Here is a 17,660-nt window from a genome sequence, read left to right as displayed (position 1 = left end):
GAAATGAGAGACTCTTAGTGATCAAGAAAATTAATTTCTATGGCCCTTTCAACTAAACATGAGTTCTCTGCATTGGAGATGGGAGAACTTGAATTATCATATCAAATAGAGTGTGTTCATTCAACCTTCCAGGGAACTTTGGAATCTTGATTTAAGATAAAAAACAGGGCATCCACTTGAGTGCCCCAAAGAAAGTCCACCACCTAAAAACACCAATACCAGGAAGGGGGAGTGAGCAGGACACAGAACTGTGAGAATTTACTTTGAGGCTTTGAGATCAGCAAGCCATGCCCTAGGACTCCATTTTGGGTCACGGAGTCTTTCATGCCCATCTGTGGAGGAGGCATCATGCCCTCCTCCAAGAAGCCCTCTTTTCTCAGCTCTGACCGCCTGTCCAAGTAGACTGGGAAGGTATGTCTCTCAGTGGAAGGACATTGACCGCCACCTGATCTTCACCCTCACCGCCTTTCCTCCCTCCCTCCCTCCCTCATCCTTCATTCTTTCTCCCTTCTGCTCTTACCTCATTTGCTTTCATCCTTTTTCCCTTCTTCTCTCCTGTCATTTATTCTCTTTCTTCTTTAACTGTGCAGTACTAGCAGTCACACTTAAGACATGCTGGACAAGCATCCCATGATTGAGCTGCACCCAAAGGCCCTTTTGACTTTTGTCTGAGACAGGGTCTCACTGAGTCACTTAGGCAGACCTTGAACTTGTGACTCTCCTGTCCCAGTCTCACACCTATCTGAAATGAAGGGTTTACACTGCTCTGCCTGGCTCTGCATGGCCTGTTTCCTTACACTCTTCATTATTTTTTATAATCATTTCATTTCACCCCTAACGCTTCAAACCAAAGATGTTTTATTCATTCCAAGACAACGATGGAAAAATTTCATCCTTTTAAGTATGGTGTGGTAGTGTTTCCTTGATATGTAATCTTGACATGGCACAGGCCAATAGAAACAACCACCACATCTTCGCTCCTACTTTCAGAGACACCAGGATTTAGGGTTTTAGAGACAGAGCACCTGACAACTGAGAGGCCCAGGGGACCACAGCTCCAGTCCTGGTGGCAGTTTCCACATGGTGCTTCTGATCATTTTCTGACCCAAGGGAGATGTATCATTTTTGGACTGGATGAGAAGTAGAATTATCCAAGCCTGCTGGATGTTTAGGGTGGTCAGTTCTAGGACAAGCTCAGCTTTGAACCTAACCCTCGCAAGTCTCAGGAAGTCATTCAATACCTGGAATAAGAACTATCCAAGGGTCTTTCCTTTCTCAGTCTGTGCATATTTTCTAGAATGGCAAGGGTACTTCTACCTCCATCTCCAGCTCTTCTTCATGTGCATAGTATGCATTGAAGCCAATGGGTTTGCCTTGGTTCAGATGGGAAGTATATAACAGGTTTCCTTGGGACAATGTTTACAGCTTCGTTCTTGCAGTGCTATGGTAATGGAGACTTCTGGTGCCAATAAAAATGACACCACCCTTCCTTCCGTCCACAAGGCAGAAACTAGTTTATCTTTTCTTACCCAATGAGACTATAAATCCCTTATTTCTCTTAATGATTCCCAAGTGGCTGACTTGGATGCTTACAGACTTAGGCTTATAGGAGAGGCAAAACATGATGAAACATCTTGGGCACATGATCTTTTCTGTGCTTCCTACATTTATGCAAAAAATAAGAGAGTGATAAACTCATGCTGCCCAACTGATGACATTTTTCAAAGCAGTGGTATAAAGTGCTACTTAGTCTAAAACATGAAGCCTCCTTTCTATGTGTGTGTAATAAAGAGTAAAGGACAGCTATGAAGTCATGTAGGCAGTTTTGTGAGGCAAAATGGTGTCTAGTCTCCATTCAGAGTTTCTGATGTGGTAAATACAAAACGAGGCCCAGGAATCAAAATATGTAACATGCTTCTGTTCCCTCCTGATGCACAACTGAATTTGGGATCCACTAGCCAGGAGATAGAGTTGTCAAATGAAGCAACCCATTCCCTCATATTCTGTCCTTTGCCATCAGAGAGCATTTTTGTTCCTTTCTCACCCAAACTAGAATACTATTAGCAAGTATTTTTTGAGCACCCAGGTTAGGTAGGCAACATGTACAATGCTTCTGAGAAATATGTCACTGTATATTTATTGACTCACTCAGGCATGCCCTACTTACAAATCCTCACTCTGGGGAAAGCAAGGCAAAGTATTCAGTCAAAGTAAATACCTCTGATCTTTTTCTGTGTGTGACATTGACAAATATCCATCTCCCAGCACCTGAACACATTCACAGTTCATACCCTCCACAAACAAGCCTGGTTTTATAATGTCTCCTAGCTAGTGCACCCAGCAACTCTTCTCCAAATATCCCTCAATTATGAGGTCATCATACATGCCAGCTTAGGATTGTGGGCTAATATCAGATGGCTATTCCCATTCTAAATGTGTGATTATTGCACATTTTATTTGTAAAGCTAAATGTCATACATGAGGGTTAAGCAACTGTCTTTACTGTGTGTGAGGTTTATTCTGTGCAAATTGGTAGTTCCCACATAGTGCAAAATTTCTTCCAACTTATACCAATGTGGACCCAGTATACCCATATTATTCCAAAGGTTGGTGTATATATTTCTAAACAAAATGTACAAATAAGTTTAAGGATTTTCTATACTCATCATAGAAACAAGGTCAGTGAAGAATGAAGGCAAAGTTTAAAAATATGGGTTAGTGGGGTTGGTGTTAGAGGCTGAAATCTTAAAAACAAAAACTATGCTTGTGATGAAACACAGTGTATATTTGTTGTTTATCAGTCAAGAGGAAGGGTTCAGCCTGCTGCACAGACATCCCTAATCCAGGAAATGTCTCTACTTTGGTACCTGTTGATATAGCAAATGAATGTCAGCCCAGTGCCCTAGAACATTGTTTTCTGATTAATAACATAGTGTAAAAGGTCAAATTCCAAAGTCTTTTCTAATTTGGGGAGGGGGAGGGCAAAGTACAAATGTAGAATGGTACTTGCTTATCTACATTGTTAACCAACAAAAGTTTATTTCTATTCATTTCATGTGATTTTTCTTTTTTTTTTATTAGAACCACAAGTTCAAGATTTATTATAAAAAAAGGTCTTTCCTTTTTTTAGGCTTGTTACTTTTATTTTTGAGAAGCAAAGGCTGTACAGTTGACAGAATCGAATAACCTTAAAATTGCATGAAGAAGAACCGTTCTTAAATCCACTCAGCATGACTCCGTAGGCAATGTGACAGGACTTGAGCATTCACTGTTGAATTCCCGTGCACACGTTTTATTTTGTTTGATTTTTTAATTTGCATGTCAAGAAACTGGTTCCCTTTCTTTTTCCTCGTTATTTCATTTATTCTCTGTGAAGACACTGTACATTTATTTTGATCTCATTTTCTTTTTGTTTGATTTCTTTTCTTCTGTAGTAGTGATGTTTAGAAAGGTATTTTTTGTTTGTTGGTTTGGTTTTCGTTTTCATATCCATCTTTGAATTCTTTAGGGGTTCCAGCTAACGGGTGACAGGAAAAAAATCTCGTTCACATTTGTTGCTTAATGACTGCACATCGTAGTGTTCTTATAATTTCTCTAATTTGCATGTTACAGAACTGAAGCCAGGACAAGAAATAGCAATGAAAGCAAGAGAACTTTACCAAGTGGTCGTTGACTGAAATAATAATCTGCATGTTGTTCTCCTTCTCCCTCCTGCATGCAGGGATTTGGTTTCGTAACTTTCGAAAATAGTGCGGATGCGGACAGGGCGAGGGAGAAATTGCACGGTACCGTGGTAGAGGGCCGTAAAATCGAGGTGCATGTCCACAATATTTTCCTTTTCCTCTTTTTTATTTTATTTTTATTTTTTTTTATAAATGTCTGCTTCACGCTCATTTGTCCTTCCAGGTGCATCATTGGTGTCTCGTGTGTGACCCTGCCCCCTTCTCATTGTTTATATATATTTATATATATATACTTATATATAAAAAGGAAAACTGGCCTTACTTTTTCGTTAAATTTTACTTTACATTATTCTTTATATTACTGCTGCAGAGTAGATGGCAAAAAGTGAGCTGAAAGGGAGGTTACTCTGAAAGGTTCTATTGGTTTGTTTTAGTTTATTTTCCATGTTTTATGAAGACTGGGTGCAATAGGTTCCAAAGAGGACACAGTATTCAAACCAAACCAAGTATATATCAAGTTTTGTTGGTTTTGTTTGGTTTCTTTTTTAGTCCACTTTAGGGTTGAAGAGGGATCCACAGTGGTTTGCAAATTAGACCAAATTTCAAAGGCAATGACATTCAAAACATTAAAACTGAAAAAGGAAGAGGCACTTGTCTTTAAGTCTTGCAGTTTAAAACAAAAAGCAGCTTGAATTTCTGCGTCTCTAATTAGACACTGGATAAGCAATCAGGATTTCCTGTTTCAGTCATGGCCCCTCTCTGTTGATTGGAAACGTAAACCCTGCATTCTGACATTTGGCACCCACCCTTTGTACCACTGGGTTCCTCTTCAACACAATCAAAGGGTCATATTTGTTAAAACTTAAAAAGAAAAAAATTACCAGTTAAAAATGCTTTAGTCTTTGGAGTAAGATGTCGCATATTTTGCCTTTTTATTTTCCCCCCTCGACGGTAACGCTTAGGCCCCTCACCAAACCCTCAGTAACCATGGTAACTGTATACAAACCCATGCTGGCGATGGTGGTGAATGGTAAGTGACGAAGTCCATCTGCCGCTTCACGTATTTAGTGCTGATATATCTCTATACATATCTCTCTACCACGTGGATTTTTTTGACTTGTTGTATTAAGTTTTCTTGATGCTCTATTTTTTTGGGTCTTTGGTACGCCTGTAATTGAGTGTACGTTCTAAGCTAGCCTGGGAGGCTCTGACTGGACTGAGTTATGACCAGTGCACATCTTACTCAGATTGTTAACTCCATATTGTGTTACACAATGCACCCTCTCTTATCCTTTTGTTAGCTGTGACCTTAAAGCTTGAATGATTCGTTAATTCTTGCAATGTAAAAGGCTCTTGTTCCAAGTGTTGAATGCTAGATGTTGCTTCCCATGGTTTCCCCTCCCGAAGTGTTGCACACGGCTTAAACTTGTCTGTCCCTTTCTTTGACATTATGTCCCCTGTACTTTGTCTCCTCCCTCTTCTCCACTGCATGCCCCTTTCATATTAACTTTATTTTCTGTTTCAAAACCTATCTCCTGTTTCTGTGTTACCATGGAGCACACGCATGCTTTTAAACCTTCAATTATGCAGTAGCTTTTAATTTGCTTTTACTGTCTCTTTATTAAACTTTCAAATGAGATGACATTGCTTTATTGAAATGATTCGTAAGTTAAATTGGTTATGAAGTAAATGTAATTATAAAAATGTATGATTTTTGGGTTATGCACCTATTGCCATTTGTAAATTAAAATGCATTTTAGTTTTTGTTTAAGTTTTTGTTTCTTGGTTTTGATTTCGATAAGTAATCACAGTCATAATGCATGCAACTAATTGGATCATGGGCTGGCCTTGGCATCCATACTCACTTGAGTTTTCTATGTGTGTAGGTTAATAACGCAACAGCACGTGTAATGACTAATAAAAAGACTGTCAACCCTTACACCAACGGTAAGTAGATACCTGACTACCACAAGATGTCTTCTCTGTATACCACTCCACAGCATTCCTGAACCAGGGAATCTTTTCCTTTTTTATTTTACTCTTTGAAAGTTTTATACATGTATACATTATATCTTTATCACATGCACTAATAACTCCCCCTCCAATCCTTCCAAGGAATCTCCATCATTTATCTCCCACCCAACTTCATGTCCTATTTACTTACCTATGTTAACCTACTGATTTCAATTAGTGTTGCATGGGGTGATTCACTGGGCTCAAATTCCTAAGGAGCCACAGACTGCCAACAGCTCCCGAGCTAGGGCTGAGGCCTGAGGAACCTCCCTCTAATCCATGCTGGGTATTTTTTTTAACTGTGTAGGCCTTGGGCTGGTAACCACAGCTGATATGAGTTCATGGGTGCCATATGCCCTGCTGGCCCTACCTGGCTACTGTTTCATTGCTGACCGGCTACAGTGAACAACCTCAGAGATGATGTTTCACAGCAAAGCAGATATAGTTTTCAAATTAAGCCATCCCATCTCTCTAGAGCAGTGGTTCCCAACCTGTTGGTCGTGACCCTCACTGAGGTCACATATCAGATATCCTGCATATCAAATGTTTACATTGCAATTCATAACAGTAGTGAAATTAGAGGTACAGAGTAGCAACAAAAATAATTTTGTGGTTGTGGTCACTACAACATGAGGAACTGTATTGCAGGTCACAGCATTAGGAAGGTTGAGAACCACTGGCCTAGGAACTGCCCCCAGGACTGACATTAGTCATGATTTGCATCATTTATTTTCCTATAATTCTAGAAAATTAAGGAGAGAATAAAAATGTTATTTATTAATTTTTAAAGCCATATATCCTTAATAATTTGTCATTCCTGGAAGTGTAGTTATAGTATTTGGATCTAGCTTTCAGGCTTCTTGGTTGTTAAAGTGTTGTGATGACTGAGCTCCATGGGAAAGTAGCTGTATGAGTGGCGTGTTCTTTCCCATGCATGTATCCCTGAGTACCATGGGGCCAGGTGGGTCTATGGATGTATATTTCAGATTCCTTTAAGACAAGAATTTCTGCTGCATTTACCAGAAATATTTCCCAGGACTTATTAAGAATGACCCACATATAACTGTGGATGTAGCTCAGTTGTAAGGTACTTGCCTAGCACACGTGAGTCTCTGGGTTCAATCCCCACTATCACCAGAAAAGAAGAAGGCTTCCTGTTTATATGGAGAGATATTAAATATGTTCCCATAGTTTAATTCATTACTCCTTCTCAAAAATAAGCATCTATTAAGATATAGGAAGAGAGAATTCTGTTTTTATTTTAATTCGAAAGACGATTTAGCAGGTAATAACTCTGAGTTCAGGTCTCAGCACCCACATAAAAGCTAGGTATGGCTACACACCGGCCTGTAAGGACATCTCTGTGGGGAGTGGAGACAGAAGGATCATGCAGCCGCCTGACTATACATTTAATTGTAGATTCAATGAGAGACCCTGTCTCAGAAAGGAAAAAGCTACAGAACAATCGACCAGGACACTCAGAGTCTACCGCTGGCCTCCTAACATGTATATATATACACATACACACACATAACATTCATATATATGCACACATATTAAATAAATAACAAATTAGTAAGGAAAAGCTATCCAATAAGTTAAATTATTACACCCATTAAAATGAGTTGTATAAAGGTAATCATGGGATTATAATGAGAAAGATAAATGTGGATAATAAAGTCCATGTCCACACTCTGATTTCAAATGATGGCAGTAATTCTGCCAAAATGGTAATGCTATGTTGGCTATCAAGACCAAAAGATATTTTTATTTGATTTATAGGTTTTTAAAAATAATGTAATTTTATTCCACACAACAGGAAAACGTATAGGATTTCTATTTTTAAAGTTTTAATTATATGTGATACATTGACGTATTTTAAAACAGAAAACAACCAAAGAGGAAACAAAGTGAGAAATGTTTTGGCTTGCACTCTTGCCAGCCTGGCTTGTCCCTCTCCTCAGAAGAAACTACTGCTGAAGACTGTTGTCTATAGTTCATTTTGCACTTTCAGGCATAGACATACAGAAGATCTGTGCATATAGTATTCACAGTGTGATCTACATATTCCTGACACAAATAGTATCATGACATGTATAGCTTTTAATCAATTCTTATGAATCAATTTGGACTTTTTAGATGCTGATCCATATAGGTGAAACTAATTCTTTCTCATGGCTATATAGCATTCCACAGGTTGATTCAGATCTTAAGTGTTCACTGACATTTCATTATTTTTGTTTCTATTTTTGTGCTATTACGAACACATTAGCATTTTATAGTTTTTCTTTTATTTTTTTCTGCTAGTGGCAGCCAATTTAACTATATCAGTGTGTTCTTTCCTTGAAGAGTAATGCTATTAAACAGATGTATTCCCTCAATGTAACATGAAAAGGACATAATTTATTCTGCTGTCCAGTTTTCCCACCCTCAGCAACTGAGGACACACCTTTGAACTGAATAAGCAGTTTCTCTGAGTGCCCAACAGCTCTGAATTACATGTTTATGAGGACTTTCTATTTGGGTAAAATTCATAGCTCTGTAACTGTTCACAGTGATGTCCACCCAAGTGCTACACATTCAGAAATCCATGGCACAGCCATTGCGTGTGTGTGTGTGTGTGTGTGTGTGTGTGTGTGTGCGCGCGCGCGCGCGCGCGCGCGCGCGCGTGCGCACTACACAGTTGTAGGTATGCCTGCACACCCCATGAAGGACTTCAAGAAAAACAAACAAATCAATGAGGAGATGGGGAGGGTGACTCAGTTGGTAGAGTGATTATGAATTATGAATGAACACTGGGGTGCAAATTCCCAGCACCCCCAGAAATGTCAAGTGATATGGCTGTTTGATTGCAATGTCCACATTTGAGAGACAGGGAGATGGGGGATTCTTGGAGCAAGCTACAGCACTAGACTAGGGAATCATGGAGTTCTGGATTTGGTGAGAGACCTTTCTAATAAAATGGAGAAGGATGGAGAAAAACACAAACACAGTGACATCACCCTCTGGCCTCCATATGAACCTGCATACACCTGTGTCCACATACATGCAAACACACGTACCTATTCACTTGCACACTGTATATATATATATATATATATATATATATATATATATGCAAAACAAAAACTCAAATGTAATTTCATAAGCCATGTAATGTATATACATACTCATTTTAAAGGAAGAATTATTGATTTATTCCATATCAAAGGACTGAGAACCAACTCTTATAGGAATTTGAAGCATAATTCAAAGCCCATTTAAAATAGCTGGTATTTCTGTAACACTATGTGTTTATGTATTATATGAGACATTTCAAAGACAGTGTACCAAAATGGAGGCCTAGAAAGAGAACATAATCATCGTATTTTGAAGAGGCAGAAATGGAGGGCACAAAAATGGTGAATGGAGCCTTTTCCTTTGTGCATGAATATCACCACTGTAACTAGAATTTCCTATAAATTGTAATGGAATCAATTGAGAAAATAAAGACCTTAAAATCTGGAAGAGGGTGTGGTTTTGTAAGAGATCATATTAGGAAAGTTCTGCATCATTGGGGTATATTACCTGGCATAGGGGAGGAAGGTTCACTTTAGCCCGTAATTTCAATGGGTCCCTGCCATATCCCATGGCCATGTGACCTGTGAGACAGGGCATCACAAGGGCAGACATCATGCAGAGACCACTCATCTTATGGCAAATCAGAAGCTAAGAAGTGGACTGGACCCAAGGACTGTGAATAACCTTCCCAAGCATGCCCTCTGAGGTCAACTTCTAAAAGAGCCTGCATCTCACACATTTTACACCCTCCCTCAAAGGCCATCATGCAATGGGTCCATCAGGAGGTTAACACGCTGACTGTCTAATCCAATCACTTCACAAGCATTGTCAGCTGATAACCGGGCCCATTATACATAAGCCTCTGAGGGGCATTTCATATTCAAACCATCACAGAGAATATGTCAATACCCATGAATCCATGTTAGAGTAAGAAAATAATTATTTTTGAGGTTTACTTCTTAGTTGCATGACTTATAAACCATAGAAATAATGCTTTTTCTCCAAAAGCATTGTAAGTTATCCAACTTTGAAGCCCAAGTATTGTAATAAAAATTTTGTTGCCAAATGTCATGTTCCTGAGTTCCTTCAGTCGTACATCCTGCTGAGATTTCAGCAATTTCAGGGTCTCCAGTGATACCTAAGACTGGTCCTAATGCAATGAGAAACATGTATGGGAGGGTGTGAAGGAGGATCTGATGCAGAAGATTGTGGTAATATCAGTGTGGAGGATAGAAGAGGCATTCCCATGGCTTTCTAATGTAGATATGATAGACAATAGAAGAAAATATGGAAGTTTTGCAAATTCCACCTGTGAGAGAGCTGTATAAAGGCCTAGTTAGACAGTCTCTGTTTCTCCCAAAAGCATGTCTGTGGCTAGAGGTGGGGGGGGGACATGGTAGAGGGTGTACAGTACTCACTGGAATGCAAAAACTGGACCTATGTTACATATGGAGAACTGGATTTAGAGGGATTTCCTGAAAGTTGGCAAAGCATGGCTGTTACATAGGAGTCTGTTGCCTTGGACATTTTTAAAAGGCTGGAATCGAGACTGGCGGCCCTGGCTTCCGGTGTGGGCTCTGCTAGTGACTACTGATGGGCATCCCAGCTACTCAAAATCTCCCGACGTAGCTCTGTACATCGGGAGCTGGACATACATAGGCACCAGCATCCCAGGTGTCTGGGATCTTCAGAGGAAGTAGAGTACCACCAGGGTGGGAGATAAAGATGGTGCTCTGCGCTTGACTGCTGCTTGTGGATCAATGGGATTTGATTACAGAGAGGCCTCAGTTTTAATTGGCCATCTCATTCCTTCTTTCTGTGCCAAGTTGTATAAGCAAAGATTCAGATGCAAAATGGAGCTAGCTAAGGGAAACAAAAGAAAAAGCAGATTCTGAGAAGCTCAGTCTTGGTTTTCATTGTTTGGGATAGCTGATTGTTTGTAGGGTTTTTGTTGTTGTTGTTGATCATTCAACAGTCTCATTACCATGTATTTGATACGTTCTGCTCACAGTCATCCCTATTCCCTCTCTTCTCCTTGCCCCACCCAGCCCTCCTACCAAAGCTCCATCTCTCCCACTTCCCTGCCTTTTTGTTTTCAGTTTGGTTTTGCTTTGGGCCACACTATGCTTTAGCAAGGCCACTTGTCTGGGTATGAGTGTGGAGCTGCCCACTGGAACAGAGTAACTCCACAGTGGCTTTCTCGATGAAAATAATGATTTTGCCAGACTGCCATAAGCTCTCCTGGGTAGGTGGGACCCGTGAGTCCCTTCCCATGTATGGTTGGCTTACTCTTGTGCAGATCCTATGCTATTGCAAGTTTCTGAGGGCTACAGCCATGTCATGCCCACAGAATAGCATTTCATAGCCCCTATCTTCTCGCCTACTGAACTCTATCCACGATTGATTATTACTCTTCATTTTGAAACAGGACCTTACTTAGTTGCCCAGCCTGGCCTTGAACTCACTCTGTAACCATCATAGGTTTTGAACTTGAGATCTTCCTGCTTCAGGCTCCCAAACATCTAGGATGATGGGCCTGACTGAAAGTCAATCTGAAATATTTATCTTCTGTTTGTTTTCTGGGTAAAGCAAGAGATTTCTCTCTAAGCAGACAAAACAGTTCGGTTTAACAACAGACACTCACAGCTGGGAGCTTTATTGTTGGCTGACTGTTGCTGTCTGGGCAGTCACACATCATAGCTTCTGGTCACCTCTAATAAAGCTATCTGAGGGGATTCCTAACATAAAGTTGCCATTTCTTCCAATGTTTCAAGAGAACCAGAAATCCTATACTTTAGGTGAAATCTATATGTTGGCTATGAATACCTGTTACTAAAAACAGGAAAACAAAGCTGTTACTCAAAATAAAGGACCACACAGCACGTGTGTTCAAGGTATGAATAACTGCTTTGTTTGTCCTTCGGATGTTGTCTCCTGCTCTATTTAATCTATGAGGTCTCTGCTTAAAATGCATGCAGGTTATTTTCTGAAGTTTTATTACACTCACTATAGCAAGGCTTGTACACCAGGGATCTTGTCCAGCATTTTTCTAAAGCAGGCTCGCACATAACCCAGGACAAGCTACATTTCAGGGAGGCGGGAAGTCTGATTTGATGCAGCTCCCCGAAGACCCATCTCAGAGGGGTGAAGCTTCATGTGTCTGCCTGGGCTTTGCTCCATTGCCTTGTCGGATGGGACCCTGGGAGGCTGGGAGTGGTAGGCTTTATCTGCTATTCTCTTCCTTCTGTAAGCCTCATTGTTCGGTTTAATGTCCCTGATGAAAATCTCAGTTTGTGAAGCCTGGGGACATACATAAACTGTCTCAGAAATTAAAATTGGGATCATTTTGTCCATCTTCCTGACAGTGCAGGCTTGTATTTCCAGCAAGGTTATCCCAGGGGTCTCTTTCAGGTACTAGAAGGAGCCACAGAAAGGATAAGTCCATTTGCGTGTGATTTGCATATATTTACATAAGTCTACTTGAGGTCTGTTAGTCTGAGCAAGTCTGCGCAGAGGTGACTTTCAAGGGCAATCCTCATTGCCTTCACTGGAAGATGGCAGTCCCTAAGAGGGCCTTCACTGCTTGTAGAACATTGAGCATCTGCAGGGCACACGGAAACCAAATCCTAGCCAGAGGAAATAAGACCACTCAGAAAAGCACTTTGTGCCTTCTGATTCCTTATGGTAATCCCAAGTCCATGTTTATGGAATATTTAGTATTTGTCAAATGCTTTTAAGTGCCTAGAACTCATGCTTGACAGTCTTGCCCAGCTTTACTCTTAATTCTAATGAGGGAGAATGATAGAGAAAACAAATAAGAAGAGAAAGAAAGCAATGACGGGAAAGAGGAGAGAGAGAGAGAGAGAGAGAGAGAGAGAGAGAGAGAGAGAGAGAGAGAGAGAGAGAGGAAGGATACAGTTAGCACCTATGTAGAAAATTTAACTGGGTGATCAATCAGTGAGTACCCCTAAGAGAAGGAAGGAGAGTGACATTGAGTATCATGTTTTGGAAAGGAATTGGAGACCAGGACAGTACCTGGATACTTGGGAAAGATTTGGGGAGTGTTCTCCAAGAAAGGTCAGGAAATCTCTAGATGTTCAGTTAGTCTGGGTGGTTTTATTCGGATTAAAGATCAACAGTCTATATCTTAGAGAAATGGAGACAGTGGTGCAAAGTGAATGGACCTTGGATAAATTATCCTTTTCTAGTCCAACACAGGGAGTTTGTGCTTATCCTGAGTCTAGAAGGAAGATGGAGTTCCGATAGAGGAACAGAGCAAGTGATTGGTTTCTCCCATGACTCTTTGGCCACTGCAAATAGAATGGATGAAGATAAAAGGTGAATGAATGGGTTTTATTTTAAATTGTTTAAATATATGGATTTTTAATTGTGTGCTTGTGTATGTCTATGAGTGTGGAGGTAAGTGCATGTGAATATAGATGCTTGTAGAAGTCAGAAGAGGGTTCTCAAGCCCCCAGAGCTGGAGTTATAGGTGATTTTAAGATGCCAAACACAGGTGGTGGGAAATGAGCATCATTCCTTTGCAAGAACAGTACACTGGGCTATCCCTCCAGCCCCAAGGGTGGTTTTTAATTATTGTTATTGCTTTGTTTTGCTTTGGTATGACTTTTGTCTGGCAAGAAACATATTGTAGAAAAGAAAGGCACTGTCCCTAGTTTAATGGAATACTTTTTTAAATGGATTGTATATGAGATATGAAGGTAAGATAGCAACTATTGAGCAGAATTTTGAGTGACCAGATGCCTGGAGGTGCCACTGGCTGAAAGGGAACACTGGATGAGAATCAAGTTTCAAGGAAGAAGGGAGAGTTGACGGTGGCATCCAGTGCAAGCCAAAGATTCACAAAGATATTCAAGCACCCTGTCTGGGAGTGGGAAGCCTTGTTTAGAAGAAAGGTCCGAGGTAAGAAGGGGCATGGTACAGTCACTAAGACCCAAAGTTGACTTAAGTAGGCTCTCATGTTGCAGTCAGGTCCTCATATATCTCAAGGTCCAAGACCAAGCATTCCCCTGCCTCCAACTAGGTTCAACTTCCCGAAGGCTATTAAACCTCTCAAAATAGCACCACCTACTAGGGACCAGGTATTCAAACACCAGGATGTGTATCCTCCAAACTGTAAAAGAATTTTAAAATAAGCCATTTCTATTTCTCAGGTTCATTTACTGAAAGATATTGGGTATTTGACCATTGATCCAAGACACAAGGGCACATAGGAGCTCATTTAGAAAAATGCTTTCTGGGTTTACATGGAGTACTGAGTTCAATCTCCAGCACTTCATTAAGTGGGTATGGTATCCCAAACCTATAATCCCAGTATTCAGGAGAAGGAGGCAGGAAGATCAGAAGTTCAAAGCCATCCTAAGTTACATAATGAGTTCAAGGCCTGCCCAGACTACATAAGATTCCTAGGCTACATAAGACCCTGTCTCAAAAACAATTCTACCACTACAATTTCCTTAGAAATTTCCTAGGAAAGTCAGAACCAATCACAAGCTCTGAGGCCTAAGCATTCTTCCCTGTTGTTGCAAAAACCAATCAACCAACAAACGAACAGGTCAGTAATGTGCTTTCCAGTTTATGGTTGTTGTTGTGTGCTGTCTTCTTGAGTGACGATTTCTAAGGAGCCAGAGTTCACAGTTAAGACATATTTCCATCAGTAAAAGCTAGCAAACCAGAGACTGCGGTTAATGTCGTAGACAGGTGACTTGAAAGTGACCTTCACTATTTAGCACTCACTAAAGTTTTCCCTGTTCCTGAATGCATTGAAATGTATTCCATACCAGATCTCTGGGGGATAAACTGCTGTCGTCTCTGTTATTCACAAAGCACACAGCAGAGAATTGGAAGTCTCTACTAGCTAAAGGTCATAATCGGGAAGGCTGATCGTCAGAGTGTGTTACCTCAAAGAGTTCTGTTTATGCAAGCTTTTAAATATCTGTGACTTTGATGCAAGGCAACATGTGATGAATTATCTAGCAATGTGATATGAAATAAAGCAAAAACTGAGATTATCGTAGTGGATTTACCGATATGGTTGAGCATGATTTCTGTTTTTTGTTTTTTTGTTTTTTTTTTTTTCACAAGGTTCACCTGTAGCCGGTCAGTGGCTTTCATTCCATTCACTTGCGATACCAGAAAACCAAAGAATGTAGACTCCAGATTTTGCAAGCAATTTTGTGCATGTTCACCTTACATAGCCTTGATACTTTCCAATGCAAACAAGTACCCTATCTCAGTCTGTGTTCACTGTGGTTACCTTGAAGGGATAGAAGTTCCTGACGCAAATGTGATGTAATCCTTCTGTGCTTATTTTAAGGCTGGAAATTAAATCCAGTTGTGGGCGCCGTCTACAGCCCCGACTTCTATGCAGGTAAGGAACTTTGCTTTGCACGCCAAAGTCTTGCTTGGTCATTTCTAAATGTGCTTTGCCTGCCCCTATATCATGGGTTTTGTAGCTCAATCTAAATGAGGAATCCTGTCCTAACAAGTTCTCAAGAATTTCTTGGGGCAAAACCAAGAGTGTTTACAATCTCCAGTGATTGAGGGGAGCTCACACTTGTGAGATAAGCATGAGGCTCTGTCACTCTGTCTTTGCCCTAGGAAAGCATTGGGGCTTTGCTCAGCAGTACACTGGGCAGACGGGTGGAAGCTCAGTCCCATCTTAATGCAATGCTCTTGCTATGCACCTGTTAGCTGTGCATTCCATCAGAGGTGCTTTCCTCCTTTCTGATAAAGCAGAGGGTTGAGTCAATCATTTCAGCAAAGTGCAAACTGGGAGTTTCCAAGGTAGAGTTTAGGTAGAAGTTGGGAGGATAAAAAGAACTTAGGTCTTTCTTTCTCCGTGGATCAATTTGGCTTAGCAATTTCAGTTCTGTCTACTTTGCTCCATGCATATGTCTCTCTCCTTCCCCTCTTGCCTTCCTGAGTGCCCTTAGTAGGGAAATCTACCCACTCAGACAGCTCAGTGAACAAATCAGGGGAAGAGCCAGAAGCCTCCACAGCTAAGGTTCCTTACTTTAATATGGCAGGTTAGCCTATCACTGATCCTGAGGTCTTGTCACCAAGGCTGCCTTGAAAACCTAGTAGCAGGCTTTTCTTTTGGGTATGAGGAAGGAGCCTTCCTTTGGCATGCCTCCTAAACATTGTACACTTGGTAAATAGTTGATCTGAGACACTCAGTGGCAGGAGTAAGTCTTGGTTCATTTCTTCTTGTTGCCCAACTCCTGCCATTTTTCTGAGACTAAACATCACCCCTAGAAGATGTGAAAGGAACAGAACCTAACTACTCTTATGCACACACCAAACGATGAAGCCTTGAGGACCTGAGGAAGGTTTGTATTTCAGCTATGTTTGTGAGCCTCTTCCTGTGTGAGCTTCGATTAAATCTAGGGATTGCACCACCATGCAGCAGCTGTGTTCACTCTTATAGGGGAGGGTACACTTGGCTGTAAGGCTTCTCAATTCTGTGTACCCTAGCTCCTGAGATGATCACAGGAGAGTAAAGAACATGGAAGATGAACCAAGTTCAGACACTTCTTCCTCTATTTGCCAGATATGTGACCTGGACAAGTTATTAAGCCTCCCTGTGCCTCAGTTTCTTCATCTCTCAAATGGGGATTATGATAGCAGAAGTGCATAGATGTTTATTAGAATATAAGGAAGGGCTGTATGAAGCCCTGGCTACATATTCAGCATCATATGTGTGTTTGTTGAATAAGCAAGTTAATATTCAACTTTTGTGTCATGGGAGAGGACATGTACGGCTGATATAGCTGAGCCCTGAACACACTATTGGACTCAAGTTGTTTTCATTACTCTAAGAGGACTGGCCTCTGAATTCTCAGCATATCTACTTGGGGTGTTAACTTCTGGGCTTAGGGGCACAGCTATATATTCAGGAGCAAGATACACCTTGGATGGTATTAGTATTCTGGGGTAAATCTTTTTCAAAGTTAAAAATATACAAAATCTCCCCAAAGATCAGAGAAGATCTGGCTTTCACATACCTGCATGGACAGCCACAAATCTGCAGCAGCTGATCCAAGGCAGTGGCAGGTTCTGTAGACCTGTGAATGTTTGTGATATGTGCCTGTGTTCAGGTTTTTCTCTCCAGAGAAATGGGGTCAAGAGCAAGAAGCAGAAAGTATTCCTTTGGGGAGTTTGTCACAGATGTGGGCATGATCTGAAAGCACTGTATAGTTTTTCCTTCCTAATGGCCATCCTTGCCTCTACTGACCAGGATAATGTCAACTATCTCCTTTATTTGGGGTTCTACCCCACAGTGAATTCCTGTTGGTGTTGAAGAATACAAAGAACAGGGTTAGACTGACTTACATATGCAAACATAAATGAATCTGCATTCCTTCAACAGCATCAGAACATTAGTTGAAACTAGATCAAAGCCCAGCCTAGGCAGAGAGGTCTCCAAGTACAGAAAGTGAGCCAGTTCAGAGGGGTAATGTATACTCCATATTTTCTGTGGGCTGGCACTATTCCATGCACATTCCATACATGATTGTATTCAATCCTTATGACAGTTTTGCAAGTTAAAACACAAAAATAAACAAAGGGTATAGATCTCCTTTAGGGTTACACACACACACAAAAGTGGGGTTTTGATCAGTCTTAGGGGCTGAGTCCTTTGTAAGTGGATATCGTGACTTCTTTATATTTTATAAATATTAAATCTACATTTCTGTGACCATGCCCTGTGATCATACCACCTTCTAAAGTGAGACAAGCCCCCTGGTCATTGCTCTAGCACCACTGCATTGGTTAGGTATATGAACTGGTTATGTGAGGACAGCCTCGAAGAAATCTGAACAACTGATGATGCCTTATGAGACTTTCTCAGGAAATGAAAGTTTTTGTTTTCTGTTTTGT

General features: G+C 40.7%; 1 protein-coding gene across 29 annotated transcripts in view; it reads left to right on the top strand.

The window, feature by feature from the left end:
- Rbfox1 (RNA binding fox-1 homolog 1) overlaps nt 1-17,660 on the top strand; it is a 574,719-nt gene that overhangs the window by 460,676 nt on the left and 96,383 nt on the right. For 23 of the 29 annotated variants that reach the window (XM_076577914.1, XM_076577927.1, XM_076577928.1 and 20 more), the window contains 3 exons: nt 3,722-3,814; nt 5,570-5,630; nt 15,094-15,147. In XM_076577914.1, the coding sequence (XP_076434029.1) occupies nt 3,722-3,814; nt 5,570-5,630; nt 15,094-15,147 (208 nt within the window). The remainder of the gene's footprint in view (nt 1-3,721; nt 3,815-5,569; nt 5,631-15,093; nt 15,148-17,660) is intronic. The other 6 variants (XM_076577917.1, XM_076577923.1, XM_076577910.1 and 3 more) reach the window with 2 other exon arrangements.

This window comes from Peromyscus maniculatus, chromosome 8, assembly GCF_049852395.1.
Source record: "Peromyscus maniculatus bairdii isolate BWxNUB_F1_BW_parent chromosome 8, HU_Pman_BW_mat_3.1, whole genome shotgun sequence".
Classification (NCBI taxonomy): domain Eukaryota; kingdom Metazoa; phylum Chordata; class Mammalia; order Rodentia; family Cricetidae; genus Peromyscus; species Peromyscus maniculatus.
Note: the sequence above shows the minus strand (reverse complement) of the source record. Positions and strands in the feature narration are given on the sequence as shown.